The sequence below is a fragment of the Larimichthys crocea genome, chromosome XXI, assembly GCF_000972845.2.
Source record: "Larimichthys crocea isolate SSNF chromosome XXI, L_crocea_2.0, whole genome shotgun sequence".
Lineage (NCBI taxonomy): Eukaryota > Metazoa > Chordata > Actinopteri > Sciaenidae > Larimichthys > Larimichthys crocea.
In genome coordinates this window covers 6,150,158-6,170,347 of record NC_040031.1, presented here as the reverse complement: position 1 = coordinate 6,170,347, position 20,190 = coordinate 6,150,158, and the positions used below count along the sequence as shown (strand labels likewise).

Genomic DNA, 20,190 nt, shown 5'->3' with positions numbered 1-20,190 from the left:
TTTAAGTCACCCAGCTGTAGCCATGATAAATCACTTGATGCCACTCTGAATGTAGATAAAGGATCAAATGGCATGCAACCTGGTCTATAAGAATACGACCTCAATATAGTTTGTCCTATGCTGCTGCCTTCTGAATCAGTCGGACCACAAACTGTAATCCTCCGTCTCAGTGAATTAATAATGTAATCTTCAGAGCAAACACTGGGCATAAATGAAATGTTCAGGTATTCATCTGAGCCATACTGAAATGAGTACTTAGAGAGTGACCTCAGCCAAACATCATTTACGCTGAAACAAAAACCTCAGAGCGTTCACCTTGCTTGGGCTGTTGCAAGGAAAACTGAAGGCATTTCATCACTCACACTGAGGTTTGAAAGTCATCCAAAGTGTGTAATCAAATAGTTACATGCACCATTTTTTTTTCCTTGGCTGCAGGGACATTATCATGGGCTATTTGAGGGTCCTGATTCTGTTCATTTCAGTTTGATCATTGGACTTGTTTTTGGCAGACAGAAGACCAAAAAAAAAGAAAAGTCTATTTTCTCCCCAGTTCGTGTACCTGACATTTTGTCTGTCTGCGCATTTTTATTTCTGTTTCATCCTAGGGCAGGCAAGCATCCAACGCACAGCAGGGGACCTGCACACTTTTAACTCTCATTAGGAAGTTTCACACGGTGTGTATGGTACCGTTTATTGGATATTGGTGCAAGGAGAAGGTGTAAATTGGCAAAGGGAAAGGTTTTCATATTATGAAACACTTGTGAAACACTTTCATATTCAGGTACGTGTCTTTTTCAGTTCTCCCTCTCCACCTCCCTTTTCTTTAATTTCTGCAGAAACATTTAGCACCTACGTACCCCGACCCACACCCCCAGGGATCTCAATGCTTGGATGAATCCAGGAGGAGAAGAAGGGGGTGACAGCATGCAGTGGAATGATATGGGCAGAGGGGTGTTCAAGGTGGGGACTGATAGTGGAGCTGTATCACAGAAACCAAACCCACAGGGAGGACTGAATGCCTGGCTGGCTGTGACAGGTGTCAAACTGTGGCACTGAAGTTATGATACCACTGAGCACAACCAAGGGGAAAGCATCACTAGGGGACTCAGTATGCAGAGAGCATCATGTCAGGGCGTGACGGTGTTTGCATCTTGAGCAGGGAAGATGTGACTCAGACAAGTGAGAGAGAAGAAACTGACCTCTTTATCGCCTCTTCTGCAGATTTAATTAACAGTTCATTTGATCCGAGACTTTCAGCATTAAAAAAAATTCTCCTCTCCATCTCCTTTTACTAATCCAACATCTGCTTGTCTGCCTTTGTCTACCTCTGCTCCCTCCAACCTTTCTTTTACCCGGGCAGCACAGCAGCTCACAAGCTTTGATGAGAGGTCTGAGCTAAAATGTCACAGGGATTAAGGGGTTTTGCCTCCTGCACCCCACCAGATCAGTTCTGCCCACCCTCTGTGCCTGAGCTTCCTCCTCCCAAAACAGGTGCAGCATGGCATTTCTTCCTGCTTCACTGTGCCCTATTGAATTTCCTTCTGGGAAATAACATTCCTTGGTGTTTACAGATGAGTAATGAGGGAAACAGGAGATGGGGGGAGGTGAAGTGCAGGAATGAGTAGAAAAGTGGAGTGGAGATGAGGAAAGGTGAATTGAGAGGAGTGCAGATCAGAGCAGAGGAGACATACTTGAGGAAGAGGGAAGAAATGGGAAAATGTGTTGTCTACACTTTGGTTAAATGTGAATATTTCTCTCAGTACAGTCGTACATATATTCTTCAGCAACAAGTACACGCAAACAGACACTTACAGTACAAATACAAAGGAACAGTAAATATGTTTTAAAAGTTAAAGCTTCATTAGTGAAAAGTTTAGGAATCTGACTTTAATCATTACTACATTCAGCCACCGATACCCCGTACACTAAACACATACCAAAAACAGACACATGCACTCATCTGCAGCTGTTTTCTCCAAATACGGCTGGACAGATTTGAAAATTAGATGTCTCCAGAGATGTGCACTTCAGATGGAGCGTTTAACATCACATAGCTACAGCTGCTGCCATATTAAACAGCATTCTGCAGATTTCTTTTCTGAGTGGGTCTACATAAAGTTAGAGTAACGTCCCCTCGCTCATTTCCTCGTCGACCTAAACTTTGCCCTGCAGCTACTAGAATTTTCCTCTTTGGAATGGAAGAGCTTGTCAGTGGCTTTGCTATGCATTGCCATTTAGTGATTTACACTGCAAGCTACATCCCCATCCGAACAGGTGAAGTATCTAAACATGGCAACAGTAAAAATAGATCTGCTGCCAGTACTGGATTAGCTGTAACCATGTAAAATTCTGGCTTCTCAAGTTTTCTTAGTTATAATAGTGTTTCCTTCTGAGGATACTGTCACAAGGACATATCAAAAGACATCAAACATTTGAGTTTTGTCGACAATCTTCTTCACAGATTGTATTCATGTTGAAGTAGAAACAGAAGAAGCTCAAAGAACTGAGACCAAAGTGACTGTAGCAGCATTACGGTCTGTCTTTCATCAAAAGTGAATGTCCATGCTTGGATCCGTTCATAGTTTCAAGGATGACAGAAAAACTAAAAAAAAACTGCAGTTGCACTAAATAAATTCAACCAACTCATTTGTTATGTTTTGTGCTGCAAGTGTGAATGTGCTAAGACAGAAATCTAGGTCATTTCTCCATCATTAGTATGCCAGCCAGGTGTAGCACAAAGAGGATTAGAGAGAAGTAATGCCAATGGGGCTCTCTATGTCTATCTCTCCTTCTTTCTCTACATCAACCTCTCTCTCTCTCTCTCTCTCTCTCTCTCTCTCTCTCTCTCACTCACTCTGTCAAGCCAAACAATCACATTTAAATGCTCCCTACTGTCACCTCAAAGAGTATATCCCTGACAAGTAGTCCAGGCTTGTAATAAAACATTCATGTATTACCTAGCTAAGATGATGAGCCTGTTTCAATCCCATTAAATGAGGAATATTTGCTGAATTTCAAATTTGACATTAAGTGAGACCATAAAAGCCAAGGCCGGAATATTTAGTCAACATGTATTGGATGTGCGTGCCTGAAGTCGATCGTCTGTGATATGAGCAGCACTCATTACCTCGTTGTGGAAAAGCTGTAAAAAAAAAAGCTCATGAGAGCGAGGAAGAATTCAACAAGATGGATGTCTCGTTTCACTGTTTACTGTGTATATGGTTGAAATGACAATAAAACCCCCCTTGAACCTTGAACCTTGCAACTACACCAAGCCACAATATACCAGAAGTCAAAGTCAAACGGGTCTGATTTAAGAAATGAGTGTCAGATATGTTGCTTATTATTGCCAATTATTTCTTGATTTGTTTCTTTCATGCCCCTCCCTAACTACACCTTTTCGTGTACCTACCTAAATAATCATTAAACGTATTTTATAGGGTTACTCAAATTCAAAATCAAGTGACAATGTACTCACAAAGATATTCATGTCCCCACCAAACAAAGACTGACTGTGATGTAGGTTTGAATTCTGCAAAAAGAACACAGGTAAGTGATAAATGCAATTTTTTAGTCTCACCAAGCATCTGTTGTTGCCACCCCAGTTCAGGTCTGAATACATTAAAACAGCAATGCCTGACAAACCGTTGCATCTCCTGCCATAGTGTGGAGGAGTTAAGTAAGAAACTACACTCGATTTTCTTTCCAGAAACAGGTGCATGTACTGTAATTTGAATAATACTGTGCCATACAGTAAATCAATGAAAATAAAATCCGTTATTTTCCATTTTACAATCTACCAAGTATTAATCAGTGAAGCTACAGCCCCACTGTAGCTCTAATTTGTGCCTCTCATGTAACTTAACTGGAGGAGTGGGAGTAGAAATGACATTGGTCGGGCTTTTATGCTGCAGTAAACATGTTGACATTGATCAGACATCCAATCAACATTTGTCCCGGAGGTCAATACAACATCTGGTGGAGTAGCTGAACGTTTTTCTTATATCGATGTTTCTACCCACATTATTTCAATGTTATACAGATATTATCATGTATTTACATGTACCCACACAGGCCCATAGATACATTGACACACACCCACAAAACCTATAGCAGCTCTTGTGTTGCATGTAGACACTCTCTTACAGACATATTTACAACCATTAAACGTCTTAGTACTAGCAAACATTTACACAAACTGCTTCAAGGTCAATATATCCAGTTGAGTTTGGCCAACATGAGAACATAACCTCAAGGGAATGTGATATGTGTAACTGAATAAACACAACAGTGATAAAGTGTCATGTAATTCAGAAAATGCTACTGAATTACACCCAGACTGTAAAATAAGACATTTCTCAAATGCTACACATTAAATTTGCTTCATTTGGTTAAAGAATAATACCCAATTTGAGCTATTTCAACTTTATTTATGGATACGTGGTCCAACAATTTTTAACAAAAGACCCCTACAGAGTAAATGTTTGCCAGGGCAATTTGATGTAAGATACATTTGGCAAACTAATTTGTGAAACATTTTCTCCTGCTTAAGTTGACGATTTCATTTTAAAATGCCTAAAATAAGAGTAAACCTCGTCTTTCTGTGGCTTGTTATGGTCACGTCTCCTTCTTGTGCTCTTGGGCGCAACCATTTAAGAGCAGTCATGTTAGCAGTCCTGTTTTTCTTTTTTTTTTGACTATCTTTGCCACAAATGACTCCTTAGATGAGTGTTTCTGTGTTGAAGACATCAGGGGACACTTCTAAGGTATTAGTTTTCTCAGTGGCATCAAATGAGAAGCAGAAAACTCTGGGACGTCAAACTCACCAGCCTAAAGCTACACACTGTTAACGCTCATTGACGTGAAATCATAAGGTAAACACAGGTGTTGCCAATGATAATAATTAGGGTACTGTTCCATTCCAGTCAAACAGAGTCAGGGTGCTGCTGTGGTGCGTGTTGACTCACTGGAAAGTCTCTTCTGCAATAAATGGAGCAGAACCTTGATTACTTTTTCATGTCAAACTGGCTGCAGTGGAAAAAGTGTATTCATGCCACCATGCCTTTAACTGCTGACTTCATCTTTCTTGGCTTAGCTTTCTGTCCTTACAATTTACAGCTTTCTGTGTACGCTGTCATATTGCATTTACCAAATGTGAGACACTCCATGAACCATGAATGATAAAGAGAAGGGTCATAGTCCTATAGTGGACTGATAAAAAACGATTAGAAAGCTAATGTGCCAGCATGTGTAATATTGATGAAGCCTTTTAAATATCTGCACATAATCTGAAGTTCAGTAATGTGGGAAACATCACTCTGAATCTATCTCCTATAGCCTAACCTATTGACATTTAGCTTTATTAGCTGCAGTGTGTGAACTGTAGCTAGATTGGCAGCAAAATTACTTTAACACTAAAGTTTGATTCTTCAATTCTTCTTCCCAGCTAAAGTAACACAGCAAATATCCTTTTGATAAGAAATATGTATTTAATCGATGTAACAGTGTGACTGGATACATTATTATTAGTATGCAATAATGTGCAGTAATGGCATGCAAAAAAATGTACATATATATGAGATAGAAATTCAGTCTGTATTCATATGATTATTTATTTTACAGTGTATTCTGTAACCTACATGTGATTACTAATTAGCTGCATTGCTGGTTTATCATGTGTTACAGGCGTTGTCCCATTGATGCCCTATCTTGATAACTTCAGTGCTTGACAAGCTCTCAACTGATGGTGTAAACCTCACCCAGAGGCAAGTACAAACAAGGTCACAGACTGATAAGATAAAACTGTTTGTAATTTATTTTTTTATTGTTTTAGACTGCTGCATTTTTAATGATGACTGAGACCGCTGATACTGAACACAGAAGATGTGCATCAGAGGCAGAACCTGCTAGGAACTCTCCATCACCACATGCTTTTTGGAGAACGTTAGCGTTCTAAAATACAAGCCTGAGACAGCCCATAGTGGACGTTTAAACCTAGACCAGTGGGAAATATTAGCATGATGCATTAGTCCAGCTTAGAACAGCCTTGCCTGGCAAACACAGGACAGATCAGAGCCTTATTTGTCCAGAGACAGGACACAGCAGGTGTTAAAGCTGAGTACTCTAGCCTTGGCTCATCTACCAAAAAGCAACGAAGAAAGCAGTGGAGGACCACTGCGAGGGGAGCGCTGTGTGGATTAACAACATCATAAGAGAAGACATTTGCTCTGAAAACATTTAAACCAGAAACCTGGGGCGTAGACTAAATCGGTGAGGAAGTAAAGGCTTTGCTGTAACAAGTAAGTTGGGTGTGTGTCTTTTTTTTTTTTTTTTTTTTTTGGTGGGAGGGGTGGAAATAATAAAGCCGAAGGGGGAAGTTAAAAAAAAAAAAAAACCTTTTGCAATTTGCCATGCTGGATGCTGCGAGAAAAAAAGAGAGAGAGATCAAGGACACTGAACAAAGAGGCAGAGAGGCAGGGAGGAAAAAGAGATGTTCTTGTGTTCCACTTGCTGCGAGACAGCAACCTGTTCAGCACTTTGTAGCTCTGAGTCAATTGCTACTCCTTTTAGACTGACTGTAGAGTTATACCATCAAAGGGTTTGCTGGTGCAGCTTAAAAACAACTTCCTTTGTTAGGTATCAAAGCTTACAGAACTAATTAGCTCACTTATCGCAACATGTGGCGTATTTACAGCAGGAAGCAACATTTACATTTAACATTCAGAGACTAATCTTGTGGCTAATTGTTCCTTTGGCTTGTAAATCCACATGTACACGTTAAAACCAGGCTTAAAGAATTGTACAGTGTTATACTGACTCACCAAGTATAGACGTAATTATGCACACTAAGCTTCATGTGAGCGTTGCCGTTTCATAAGTAGGTACACTGAGTGATACATTTTTAGAGTAGATGGAGCTTGACACTTTTTCTCGTACATGGCATTGAACAGTTGTAATGTGTGTAATCTTTTTCCGGCAAAGATGCACGTACACAACAAAGATGCGCAGCTTCAACACATAATGAATAAAAGAAATGGGTACTGGGCATGAGAGAGGAATCCAGATTTAAAGTAAGAAAGGGAGAGCACAGTTCATCAGTGGTACAAACACGATGCTTTATCTCACACAGGAGGTGTGTGGATTACCTTTTTAATTGGATCTTTTTCTGTGAGCCCGGCAAAGGAAAAGGACTATTGTAGTCACTGTTGAAAGGAGGATGATAGAGTACAGAAAGGGTGAGGGATGAGCAGAGGAAGGGAGGCCAGTTTCAATCATTTTTGGTACATGCTGCTGGAAACACAAACCCAATTACCTGAGTGAAGATGTGTGTTCAATACATACACGCACACAAAAACACTCTCACACGCATGCAAGTACACAAACACAAGTGTATGTCTGCTCTGAACATCCTCTTTTGCTGTCTGAGTACACTATAGGATATTAGCTGAATCTGTGTCTGTATTTAGACGACGTCCTCTGTCCCTCTGGTCCCTCTTATCTACTGGATGCAATAAAAAAGCTGATATACAACAAGACCCAGTTAATTAAGGAGTCAAATGAGTATTGTCTGCCAGTTGTAAATCTATGATTTCTCTATCTGCATCTGTCACAACCAGGCACACATCGGCACCACCTTAGCATCGACATCATGGCAGCAGAGCTTCTCCAGGCCACTGGGGGCAGAATGGAGCAGATGGAACAACAGATGTGTCAAATGAGACAGATGTCAGAGATGCAAATGTCCTCCTCTTCCACCTCCTCTACCTTAACTTCCTCCATGAGCTCCACCAAGTTGCGAAAAGTCTCGCAGGGCTTGTCTAGGACCATGGAAGGTAGAAACTATCCACCAAGATCATCTTCTCCCCATCTAACATGCTCTCTAATGTAATCTTTTTTAATTATGAGACATGGCATGAAGGGGCATCCTTCATCATTACAATGAGCAAATGTCATGTTGATGAATATAAGATGGTTAAAATAAAGCTTTATTTGACATTTCTCAACTGTCCCATTATGCAGGACTGGTTGGCACACTGGGGACTAAATGATGTCAGGCCATCACTTTAAGCTCAAATACAGACAAACAATAAAACTAATTACAATATTCAGCACTACAGTGCAACAAAAACATTGAATGTCATGATGAAAATATCATATTCGCAAAAACATTCAAAGTCATAATGATATCACATTCGCTTGTGAGGCAACTTCAGCATAGTTCACCTTTGAACACATGATTATGATGTGGATGTCTTATATGTTCCCTTAGAGCACTCTGGTTCTCAGCGTAAGACCTCAGCTGCAATGGAGTCCTTCAGCCAGGTACAGAAATCCACACAGATCCCCGAGGGAGAGTCTGTCCCAGATTTTGACGAGAAGCTGCGCCCCATCACTGCCCAAGAAGGTGAGGGTGAACCACTCCTTTCATCTCACACAACACCTTGAAATTTCAAGAAACGCCCTTTGCGTCCCCTAATATCTCTCTTCACGTGGCTTTATGAACAACTGTGTGCCCTAGAGACGGGAAGACAACTACGTGTAAGCTAATTTTAGATCCTCACCCATAGTTTACCTAGAAACTTCAGATGACACAAGGGAAGTTCGCAGCTGTGTGTAAACTTTAGAAAAACAATTTGTCTTTTTGGGTGACGGTACTGCAAATCAACTCTGATCAAAATCTTGATAAAGATCTCACAAAGCACAAATTGTATGTGTGTTGCTTGACCTCCACAGAAAGAAAACCTACTAGTACTAGTGCCTGTTCTGCATAAACTGAGCCTTATTCACCCAGACTCTACTTGTCCATTATAAATTTAGAGGCTTGTGGAAGATAGTCTGACACACTATGCAGAACGCTGCAGAGTAGCCGTCACATTAATATTCATGGTTCGACCTTAAACTCATTGGTCTCAAAAGGAAAACGGGAAAAGGCACAAGAGAGGAAACTGATCTGATGTTCAGTAAATATTATTCTCATGGCTTCAATATGATTAATATGTAATAAAAAATCATTCATAAAACAGAGAGCAACAGAAGTTACTCTGCAGCTCACTGTTGTTATTTTTTTATACTTTTTTTTTATATAGGTCACTCAGTCACATTCAAAGATACACATAGAGAGCCACAGGATGATACACTTTCATTCACATTCACAGTTGTGTGACTAAAACTTTAGTTGTTAGACTCTTCATCAGCTATGAATGTAACTCATTTATTTCCCTTTTCCTTCTGTAAACGCAAACTAAACATTATGTGTTCCATACTGCTGTTTATAATCTCTTTCCATTGGCTCAAGGTGGGAGGTTCTCTGAGAAGCCAGGATCTAGTTATTGCCTTTTTACTTGCTGCCATGAGAATCTTTAATAAACATTTGTCCCTGTTATCCAGTTCCTTAGATATTAGATATTATTAGATATACAGCCTCACAAAAAGTGCTACACACACACTGACTACATAGTTGACGTGCAATATTAATTCATCGGACAATAACTGAATCATTACTGTGCAATAACTAGTAAAGTAACGTGTTTCTATTCTCTTACCTCTCTTATCTATCTATATGTTTTCCAAGTAGAAAGAGAGACAAGTAAAATCAATATCAAATCCCAGAATCATCTGGGGTTGGTTGCACTAGAGTCCAGAACGGTTGTAAGATGGGACAAGACCAAAAAATATAAGTATGGTCTGCAATGAATTGTCGACATTGTGTCCAGCATTGGTTCTGATGTCCAGTTTGTTTTGATTTTATTTTTGGGGTTATGAAAAACCTCACACAGTTCTTCCAACAGTCCAAAAGTCTCTTTGTGAGTTTGTGGTAGTTATCTGGGTGTAGAGACTATTCCTCTGTCCCTTCACCTTATTTACGTAGTAGTGTTGGATTTTCATGTTTCTATGAAAATATTGTCTCTCTAAACCATATTTTTCATACACAGACTGGAAATCCATTCATTTCCCTTCCCTTACTAATGAAGAGTATGATGTAATACCACACCTTATCCACTGGGATGCTGGCTTTAAATTCAGGGTCATATGCTGGCCACCTAAGTATTTTTATTTCTTTCTGGATATCAGAATCATATCACTGTTCTGAAGCTAACATTCATTAACCTGATCTGTCATTCATAGGTGACAATGCTGTGTTCAAGGCCAAGGCGATAGGGAATCCTGAGCCCAGTGTTAAATGGGAACGAGCCAGTGGATGCCCACTCTCTGACACAACTAAATCTTTCTATGACAACATAAACCATCAGCACATACTCAAGGTTTGTCACTATAACTGTACAGTTTATAGTGTACCCTGTGATTAAATAATTAAAGGATCTCACTGACAACTTTTGCTTTTAAAAGCAAATGAACAAAAACAACAGCCTGGATACTGACATGAGGTTTTTGTTAATTCATTCTCTGTGAAAAATCAGATGGCTTGGCCTTTTGTTTTCCTTTATTGTGCTGTTTGATACAACTGCATAATGACTAATATCAAATGAATATTTTAGAAATTGAGTCACCTCAGTGTTTGTGTTATTTCACTCGTTTCGTTGATGACTACTGGCAGATGAAAACGAGCGTGTGATTGGACCACTATCTGCAAGTGTTTCTTTTAATCATACACAGGCATTTAAATCTAAATGCATTTACTGAGAAAATAAATGGCTTTAAAAGGTGAATGTGACCATAACAGACTGCTGCAGAGGGCAGTGTCTCTGTACAGCCTAGAGGGGCACTGTCATCTTGGTGATGTCAACCCCAACAGCACTCCATGCATCATGGGCAAAAGTAGCTAGAAGGAAAAAAAAAAAACTCTCTGATCCTTTTATCTATAACCACTCTGGAGTGGATTTAGCACTTTCTCTGTACCAGCCTGGGAGCTTAAGTGAAGCTTAAATAGCTATTATAAAGCAATTAACTTGTGGGTGCTGACATATGCATCTCCCCTTGCCATCTGTTTCTCTGGTGAGGGATGACTGTTAAGTTGCACAGCACTGAATGTTTACTGGTTATTCCCAGCATGGCACTGCCTCCTTCTGATCCAAATAAGTACTGCAGTGGCATCTCGAGTGACCAGACGATGATGTAATGACAGTGACAGTTTAGCATGCCTTTTTATTTCATTTTGTGCAACCTGCAATGAATTCCCTCCGCTTCAGATCAAAAACCTGTCCCTGGAAGATGCTGATGTCTACAAGTGCATTGCTTCTAACAAGCACGGAGAAGCTATCTACTCTGTAACGCTCACTGTTACAGAAAGTAAGTCATTTACAATACTTTGTGTGAATTTGTCTTGGTCTTGCTTTCAGTTTAGTTGAGGTGCTGTTTTCACTCAGCGCCTCAGGTGAAGATGCTCTGTTGTTGTTTCCAGATCCAGCGTTGGACTTCAAAAAGATGCTGAAGAAACGGTAGGAACTTGTTGTCTAATACTGGCTGTGACATCCACAAAACCTGTCAAGGTGTGATGGAGCTTTCTCTAATCCACCCCCAGTTTTTTTCCCCGCATGCATCCAGAAATATCTACAGGACGAGATCTAAAGAGCCCCGCTGTGTAGCAATGTTGCTCCAGCGGCAGGGAAAGATGCCTTTTTGTTGGCATGGCATGCACATGTAAACACACATGAACTATGATTTTCTGGCTGAGATCTATCTCCTCATGCAGCAGTGTGGAGAAGAGAGAGGAGAAGAGGCCACCTACAGAGGAGGAGATGTTAAAGATCCTGGCTGGAGCTGACAAGAAGGACTATGAGAGGATCTGTGCAGAGCACGGCTTCACCGACTTCAGAGGCATCCTCAGGAAGTTGAAGGAGATGAAGAAGAAAGTGGAGGTGGAGGTAGGCCTGTCACACGTAGCACAGGAACACATGAGGAAGAAAAGGTTTGGGATGTGATGTGAAAATGCTTAAAATAGAGCAGAATGGAAAGGGGAGGGGGGGGGGGTCACACAGCACAGCCTTGGCAACAAAGGTATGTCGCATAGCAACACCCAAATCAACTAATGTGTATATGTGAAACTATTGCAGTGGCATGCTGTCATTTTTGTGTTGTGTTTAAAATCTATTTGATATTTTCCCAGATGGTGCGTGTGCTGAAGCCTCTGGAGGACATCACTGCCAAAACTGACACCAACGCCATCTTTGACACCATCCTGGAGCTGAAGGATCCAAACACCAAGATGCATTGGTTTCTGGTAAAAACTTATGTCTTTATATATATATATAAAGATATATATAAACTTATGTATGGAGTGTTTCTATTACACATTCATCAGCTCTCATTTTATATAGATATTTTGTTTACGATTCAGGGGGCAGAGCTGCTGCGGATCCAGTACTCTCATGGGAAGTATGAAGTGAAACAGATGGGAACCAAGCACATGCTGTGCATTTCTAGCGTGAGCCTCAGTGACATGGGCACCTACACTCTGCAGGTTGCAGACAAGAAACTGTCAGCCAGGCTTAACGTCATAGGCAAGTGCAGAATGGGACTCAAGTCCTTCCCACCACTAATAACTCAGAGATACAGTGCCTTCATTGACTATATTACTTACTCTTAGTGTCACTTTGTGTTTTCATATGCTTGTTTTAAATTGTTGAACTGATCTGCATATGTGCTTGTCTGTTTTTTCTTATTATTGCTTATTCCTTCCATTTATTGTCAGATTCTTGTCCAGTCTCATTTGTCATTCCATCTACAGGACAAGACAAAATGAATCATTTTAAATCGTATTTCTTTTCTCTCTTACTCTCTTTCTTACTCATCTCATATTTCTCTGAACACCCACCTACTGAAGCACAGATTGTCATATATTTACATATTTTGTAGCTCACAACTGCTGTTATTTGGCATGTGAGGTGTTTACACGACTCAGCCAATACACTTAGGAGCTAACCATCCATCTTCTGTAACCACTCATCCACATCAGGGTCACGGCGGGGCTGGCACCTTTCCCAGCTGGCATTGGGTAAGAGGCGGGGTACACCCTGAACAAGTCTCTAGTTCATCACAGAGCTGACACATAGAGACAAACAACCACTCACACTCACATTCACACCTACGGGCAATTTAGAGTCACCATCCATCCATCCAGTCACCAGTTAACCTATTAAATGCACGTCTTTGGATTGTGGAAGTACCCGGAGAGAACCCATGCAGACATGGGGAGAACATGCAAATCTCACACTCACAAATTAAAATAACCGTTATAATTAAAAAGCCTTTTTCTCTGCTACAGATGAACCTCTGAAATTCCTGTCTGAGTTCAAGCCCAAGAAAGTGACAGAGCGCCAGTCCGCTGTGTTTGAGGTCCGTCTGTCTAAGAAGACAGATGCACCGCTCATCTGGAAGGTTTGTGCATGACTCGAAGACACACAGGGATTTAAATGCAAGTTACGACAAGCATACACTGTTCCATCTTGGATTAGATTTGAGATTTTGCTCTCTAGGAACATCTGGCTAACTCAGATGAAAAGAACTGATGAAAAGCACTGACAACACATTTGAGGCAAACACCAGGGAAATACATATGTTCAAACATACAAATTGTTCACCCAGAAGTGTTTGTGTTCCTGCAGGTAAAAGGAAAGGAGGTGAAAAGAGATGAAAAGTTCGACGTGTCTCTGTCTCAGGATGGTCTGACCTACACCTTGAAGATTAAAGATGTGAAAGTCAGTGACACTGGAGACTACACCATCAGCATCGGAGACCTCATCGCCACCGTGCCCCTTTTCATTGAACGTACGGACTGGCATTTTATTGCCTTTAGCCTCATAAAAATACTTTTTTTATGTGTGCTTTATTGTTGTTACGCTTTGTTATGTTTTGTTTTTCCCAAAAGGGTCGTGTTGTCTTGTTTTAGTAGAGCTAGAATTTCTGAAGGAACAGAAAACTTCCCCAACTCCTCGACTCAGTGGAGATGAGCATTCATGCCTTTTTTTTCCCCCTCCCCTGAGATTAGAGACTTTCGTTCCTTAATGGCTATGCTAAACAACATACTCTTCCCTCTATCGTTGAAATGAAGATGTATAGGTAGCACAATAAATCCTCCCTCCAAGTGCTAAGTTGAAAGTAATCCAACCAAATCCCTCCTCACAACAAGCTCATTTATTACGGCTCTATCTAACAAGATGCTTACTTGCCCAAGGTGCAAGCTGGGGCATGTAAATATCTTCACAAGGACATGTGGCTGTCCTCTGGGGTTGGAGGAACAGAAGCATGGTAATTGAGGTTGCGTTAATTAAAGTTATTCATGAATAGACTCTATCTTCTTCTGTTTTAACTATAATTCTATAATGAAGGTCTGCTGTATGTGTTGGAACTCAATATGAAGAACAATAACCGAGTATCTTCATTCTATAATCATGTTTTTGCAATTTTAGATGTGTTAATGATGTGTTGATACAGAAATGACCAAAAAAGTCAGGGTGAAGCATGCTGGTGAAAGCCAAGTAAACCCTAAAATGACTCTCCTTCTTTTATTGGTTTGTTTTTTCTTCTATCCAGGGATTCCCATCAAGTTTTCCAGTCACTTAAAGAATGTCCGTGTTCAGGAGAGAGGCAAAGCCCGTCTGGAGTGTGAGATGAGCTCCAGGGATGTGCACATACGCTGGCTAAAAGATGGATGCGATATCACTGCAAGCCGTCGCTACATCTTCATGCGCGAGGGAAAGAGGGCGGAGGTTATCATCGAGGACTGCGAGCTGACAGATGAGGGAAAGTACTCTATCATCTGCACCCAGGACAATGATGAACACCAATATGTCTCTTCTGCCAATCTGACCGTGGATGGTAAAGATTTCTGTCTGTCTGGAGTTTTTTTTGACTAACATTGGAACATAACTTTAATACGACATCTTTATGTGTTTGCAGAGCGTTTTGCTTCAGTGAAGAGTGGTATGTCAGATGCTCAGTGTCCTACAGGCTCTCCTGCAGAGCTGTGTGTTGTTCTTGATGATGAGAAGGTAGATGGAGTGTGGCTGAAGGATGGAGTGGAGGTAATGAGATGATACCAGACGGGACAAAGGGTTGGAGTCCTCATGTTATTCCTCAAATTCTTCTTCTCTCAATGAATGTGACAAATCTTTGGTCCTTTTGCTCATACGTAAATGTCAAACAAATCTCTAGGCATTCATCTCTTTTGTCCAGACTTAAATATCACAATAATTATTGGAGGGATGCCATGAAACTTTGTGGAGGCACTCATGGTACCCAGATGATAAATACTCACTTTAGGGTTGATCCCTTAACTTTCCTCCTCGCACCACCAGCTAGTTAAAATTTTTATTTACCTTGTCAAATATATTGACATATACAGGATGTTTGGCATTTATTAGTCCCAGACGATGAATCCTAATGACTTTGGTGACCCTTCTAATATTTCATTCAGCACTAACATGAGGCTGACATTTATGGTTGAGTGAAATGTCTATTGAGAAGATTGCTAATTGCAAATTGTCCAATACTTTGGTTTATGACAAAATACCTGCAAAACTAATGATATGCCCAGCAGTTTGTGTTTAGTACTAATCAACATATGCTTGCATGACACAGCGTCACAGTATGTAAGTGAAACCTTGATGCTATAATCATGAAGCTTGAAACTTTTTACAAAGTTACATGCATTTTCTATTACTCACACTCTTTTGGATTACTCATTTTTCATTAACAATATATAAGCAATTGTTCCCTTTTGTCCTTCTTGTTACATCTGACAGATTTCAAAGCTGAGTGGGGTACAGGTGGTCAAACAGGGAGCCGTCCACAAGCTGATCTTTTCTGGTGTGACTGATGCCCATGAGGGCAAGTACACCTTCAGAGCCAAGGGTGCTGAGAGCGAGGCTGTACTCACTGTTGCAGGTGTGTGTTTGTATTTGATATTTGAGTATGTAGTCACACATAGGCCAGAGACTTACCAGAAAGACGAACAACTTGTCATGAAAACAAATACTGTTTTAATATTTAAGACTGTATTTTCTTCACCATTTCAGACATTTTCAAATGAAGACGTTTTTACTTAAAGGAACCTTTTTCTGTAAGACCTCTTTTTTTGTCATTGAGTAAACCAATGACCCTTGACTAAGTGACATAATTTATTGGTGTTTAATATTGTATTCAATGCATAATAATAAAACTACAGAACAACTGATAAAATGCAATGGCACTTTGCCTTCACCACAGCGTAACTGTAAGACTCTGATGATCTTATTCATCAACCCTATCAAATGAATTCTTCTCCCTCAAGTCTTCCCTTATTCACTCTGCATGAAGTTTTAAAATGAGTAATTTGGAGGAATTTTGAGCTGATTATTTCCTGTGAATGTGAAGTAAAGATCTCACGAGCCACCATGAAGCTTTGGCAACCAAAAATCCAAAAGACTCTAACCCCATTCCCCAGACCCTCCAGAAATTGATTCCTCTGTGCTGGACTTGTTTGGAGCCCAACCTCTAACTGTGAAGGCTGGCCAGACAGCCACCATTAAGATCCCCTTTCAAGGCAAGCCGCCTCCCAAAGTCACCTGGTACAAGGACGGCGTGGAGGTCATGGAGGATGAGAGGACTAAGGTGGAGCGGACAGGCGACAGCACCTCGCTGGTGCTCAGCAGGTGGGTAACTCCACTAAGATGTTCTGATCTTTTTTTAAAGGTCACATAAATTAAGATACAGATACTCACCTCTAAATGTTTTCTCTCACTTTGCCTGTTTGTTAGATGTGTGAGGGAAGACAGTGGAGCAATTATGCTGCGTCTGAAGAGTGAGTGTGGCACTGCTGTAGCCAACCTGCACCTCAATGTGATTGGTGAGTGACAACACATATTTGGCAACAAGCTGTTCTTTAACATAGCTTTGAAAGACCTAACACAAGTTTTTCCACATTCCCTCAGACCATCCTAAGCCTCCACAGGGGAAAGTGGAGTTTCTTGAGCTCTCGGGAAAATGTATCAAGATGAAGTGGAAGGCTCCCCGCGACAATGGGGGTAAGCAAGTTAAAAGCTTTGTGATTGAACGACGTGTGGCAGGTAAAAAGTCCTGGACCAGGGTTGGTGATGTAGACAGCTGTACCACCACCTTCAGCGATGACAAAGTGGAGGAGGGCCAGGCATACCAGTATCGTATCAGGGCTGTCAACGCAGAGGGAATGAGTGACCCTCTCGAGACAGAGGAGGTGCGCGCTGGAGAGCCTGTTGGTGAGAGCTGATTTAAACTATACACAACGATCATGAAAATCATCTCTAAAAATATTCTATGTGTCCGTGCAGTAAAAGAAGAGTTTTACGTGATCTTTACGTGAATTATTGTGATCACCATCATTGCTCTCATCATCATTTGCGTCCTTATCATTATAATCACAGTCACTAACCTGATCATTTCATTATCTTTACCAGATACAGTCCCATCTGTTCATATCTTAAATTTGAGAACCATTCTCCTGTTTAAATCCACCCACTCAGAGCCTCCAGGCACAACGTCCCAGCCCCAGGTGTCTAACATAACCAAGAACACTATGACAGTGAGCTGGACACCTCCAGCCCATGACGGAGGAGCCCCAGTTCTGGGCTACATCCTGGAGAGGAGGAAGAAGGGAAGTAACATGTGGCTACAGGTCAATAGAGAGCTGCACACAGGTCAGACTCAGGACAGTATATTAACATATTTTCACTACAGTGATTCTTGCTGTTTAAGGCTGTGTTAACACATTTTTAATATAGACATTCAGTGAAAGTGTCTTAACATGTCTCAAATCAAGTGGTTTTCATGTTGTCTCTGTTTTTGTTTGCATTTCACTTGATGAATTCGTATGTGCATGTTGTTTTCAGATACAAAATTCATGGTGGAAGGGCTGCTAGATGGTATGGAGTATGAGTTCAGAGTCACCAGTGTTAACCGAGCTGGAACAGGTAGTCCTAGCACCATTTCTAATGCTGTCCTGGCCAAAGACCCAATAAGTGAGTCCTTCATTTTCTTCCCTTCCTTCCCTCTCTGTATCTATATTATCTAGACTATCTAATGTATAAAAACTCCCTTTGTAGGAGCTCCTGCCCTGGTGAGGAACCTGTGTGTGTCTGATTCCACAAACTCCTCCATTTCTCTGAGGTGGACACCTCCAGAGCAGGGAGATGAGCCCTCGGGTTACATCCTAGAAGTTCGCCCTGAAGATGCAAAAGAGTGGATGAAGGCCACCAAGATCCCCATCACTGGAACTGCCTTTAACGTCGGAGGACTTCAAGAGCGGATGAAGTACCATTTCCGTATCCGGGCTGTCAATGAAGGCGGGCTGGGGGAGCCCATTGAGCTACAGGAAGGTGTACTGGCTATGCCACCACCTGGTAATATTACTGAATTCTCTTGTAGTCTCCCCCTCTACCTTTTTTCTTCACTTATTTTTTCTCTTTTGTGTTGTTTTTTTTATTGTCTCCTATACAGTGCCACCCAGGTTTGATCTCCAGGGTAAGCTGAAGAACCAGATGGTGGTCCGGGCCGGAATGGCACTTTGCCTTCACCTCAGCTTCACTGTAAGACTGGTCCTATTCATCAATCTTACCAAATGAATTCTTATTCCTCAATCCTTCCCTTCTTCACACTTACAGGCCTCACCTCCCCCTGTTGTGACCTGGTTCAAGGATGGCATCATCACGACAGGACGTGAAGTCATCACCAAGAATAAGAATCACTCCCAGTTCCTCATCTCCACCTCTCAGCGATCTGACTCTGGCATCTACCGTGTACACCTGAAAAACGACTATGGAGAGGCTCACTATGATGTCAGTGTGACGGTTACAGGTGAGCGATGAAGGCTTGATTGAATATGTATAAATCAAATATTTCTCTTCTTATCATCCTCCTTCTGTACTCGCCCCTGTCCTGCAGACTTTCCTCGACCCCCGAAAAACCTGCGTCTGGAGGAAGAGGTTCCGGGCACGGTGACCCTGCAGTGGGATCACACCCCAGACCTGGCTGATGACAATGAGGGAGCACATTATGTCATCCTCAAACGTGACACCAGTACTGCCTCTTGGTTCACTGTGGCCGAGTGTGTCTTTAGCAGCAAGTATACTGTCACTGGACTTCTTCCTGGGAGGAAGTACTACTTCCGAGTCATTGCACAGAACTCTATTGGAGACAGTGATCCCTTGGACTCGAAGGAACCTCTCATCATCGCCAAGGAGAAAGGTGAGAAGCGAAGACCTTTGCTTTTGTTATGCTATTGGTCAGCATGTCAGATTAATTCACCTGTATCTGTTTCTGTGTGCATGTCTGTATTTATGCGTTTGCACATCTAAGAGTTCATCAGCAGTCTTCAGTTGAAGGAACATGCCTCACCATCGCGTCAGGTGAAACCTACGTTCCTGCTGCCACTGAAGGACCACGCTGTTCGTAGAGGCCACGATTGCAGCATGAGCTGTGCCTATCAGGGCATGCCAACACCACAGGTATCATATACATAGCTACTGATACTAGTGTTGTGTCTACATGAAACATCTGTGTGTACTGTCTTTCCCCCAGCAAACAAAACTAATAATAACATTGGTAATTCCCCCTCGTAGGCCTGCTGGTATAAGGACGAATCAAAGATCTCTGACTCCACTCGATTTTGGCAGAGCACAGCCAATGGAGTGTGCACCCTGGTCATCCCCACGTGTGGAGTCAAAGATGGTGGAAAGTATACACTTGTCCTGGAGAATCCTCTGGGGAAGGCCAAGTGCTCCTGTAACCTGGTGATATTTGGTAGGTTTTGAAAGAGACAGAGGAGGGATGGAGGGGAGTGTGGGGGAAAAAAAGTGTATTATGCTTTGTTTGACTAATTCTTTATCTCTCTGCGTGTGATCTCTTCCAGATAAGGATGACAAGAGTCTGTTAGAGAACCTGACTAACCAGGCAAACAAAGAGAAGCTTATTTTGTAAGAGGTCTGCTTGAACTGTTGCCATGACAGGTGCAGTGCATCCTGCGTGTGCTGTCGTCACTAACAATGATTTTAGCTGTGGTAAGAATTCCAGCAGATGATTAATCTACATCAAGTTTCTGCTTTTCCATCGTTCAACTGTTTTTATTCACTTTTTTGGTAGTGCATAAAATGACCACTAGAAGTCAGACTTGCTCCCATCCTTGTGTAGAGCCTTGTGTCTGCTCCAGGAGCAGATTACTGTTTGGCATGTTGGAGGGATTGTTACTCATTAGTCAGCTCACTCAGCCAGAGAGATTGTACT

General features: G+C 41.5%; 1 protein-coding gene across 1 annotated transcript; it reads left to right on the top strand.

Annotated features, from left to right (window-relative positions):
* The first annotated feature begins 7,713 nt into the window (after window positions 1-7,713).
* LOC104920487 (immunoglobulin superfamily member 22) lies at window positions 7,714-20,190 on the top strand. Its single transcript, XM_019278596.2, has 25 exons — window positions 7,714-7,832; window positions 8,270-8,404; window positions 10,126-10,262; window positions 11,148-11,247; window positions 11,360-11,396; window positions 11,651-11,822; window positions 12,065-12,178; window positions 12,296-12,458; window positions 13,223-13,335; window positions 13,563-13,725; window positions 14,491-14,775; window positions 14,857-14,981; window positions 15,702-15,843; window positions 16,382-16,589; window positions 16,695-16,783; window positions 16,869-17,171; window positions 17,436-17,609; window positions 17,802-17,930; window positions 18,015-18,311; window positions 18,409-18,497; window positions 18,573-18,765; window positions 18,853-19,155; window positions 19,267-19,415; window positions 19,530-19,710; window positions 19,820-20,190. Exons 1-25 carry the CDS (start codon window positions 7,715-7,717, stop codon window positions 19,885-19,887), a joined length of 3,987 nt encoding a protein of 1,328 aa, XP_019134141.2. The 5' UTR covers window position 7,714; the 3' UTR covers window positions 19,888-20,190.

Excerpts from the sequence above, each read along its gene's own strand:
- LOC104920487 (XM_019278596.2), top strand. The coding sequence starts at position 7,715 with ATGAGACAGATGTCAGAGATGCAAATGTCCTCCTCTTCCACCTCCTCT. Across the intron at positions 18,312-18,408 it reads ACTGGCTATGCCACCACCTG|TGCCACCCAGGTTTGATCTC; the intron begins GTAATATTACTG and ends TCTCCTATACAG. Across the intron at positions 19,711-19,819 it reads CTGTAACCTGGTGATATTTG|ATAAGGATGACAAGAGTCTG; the intron begins GTAGGTTTTGAA and ends GATCTCTTCCAG.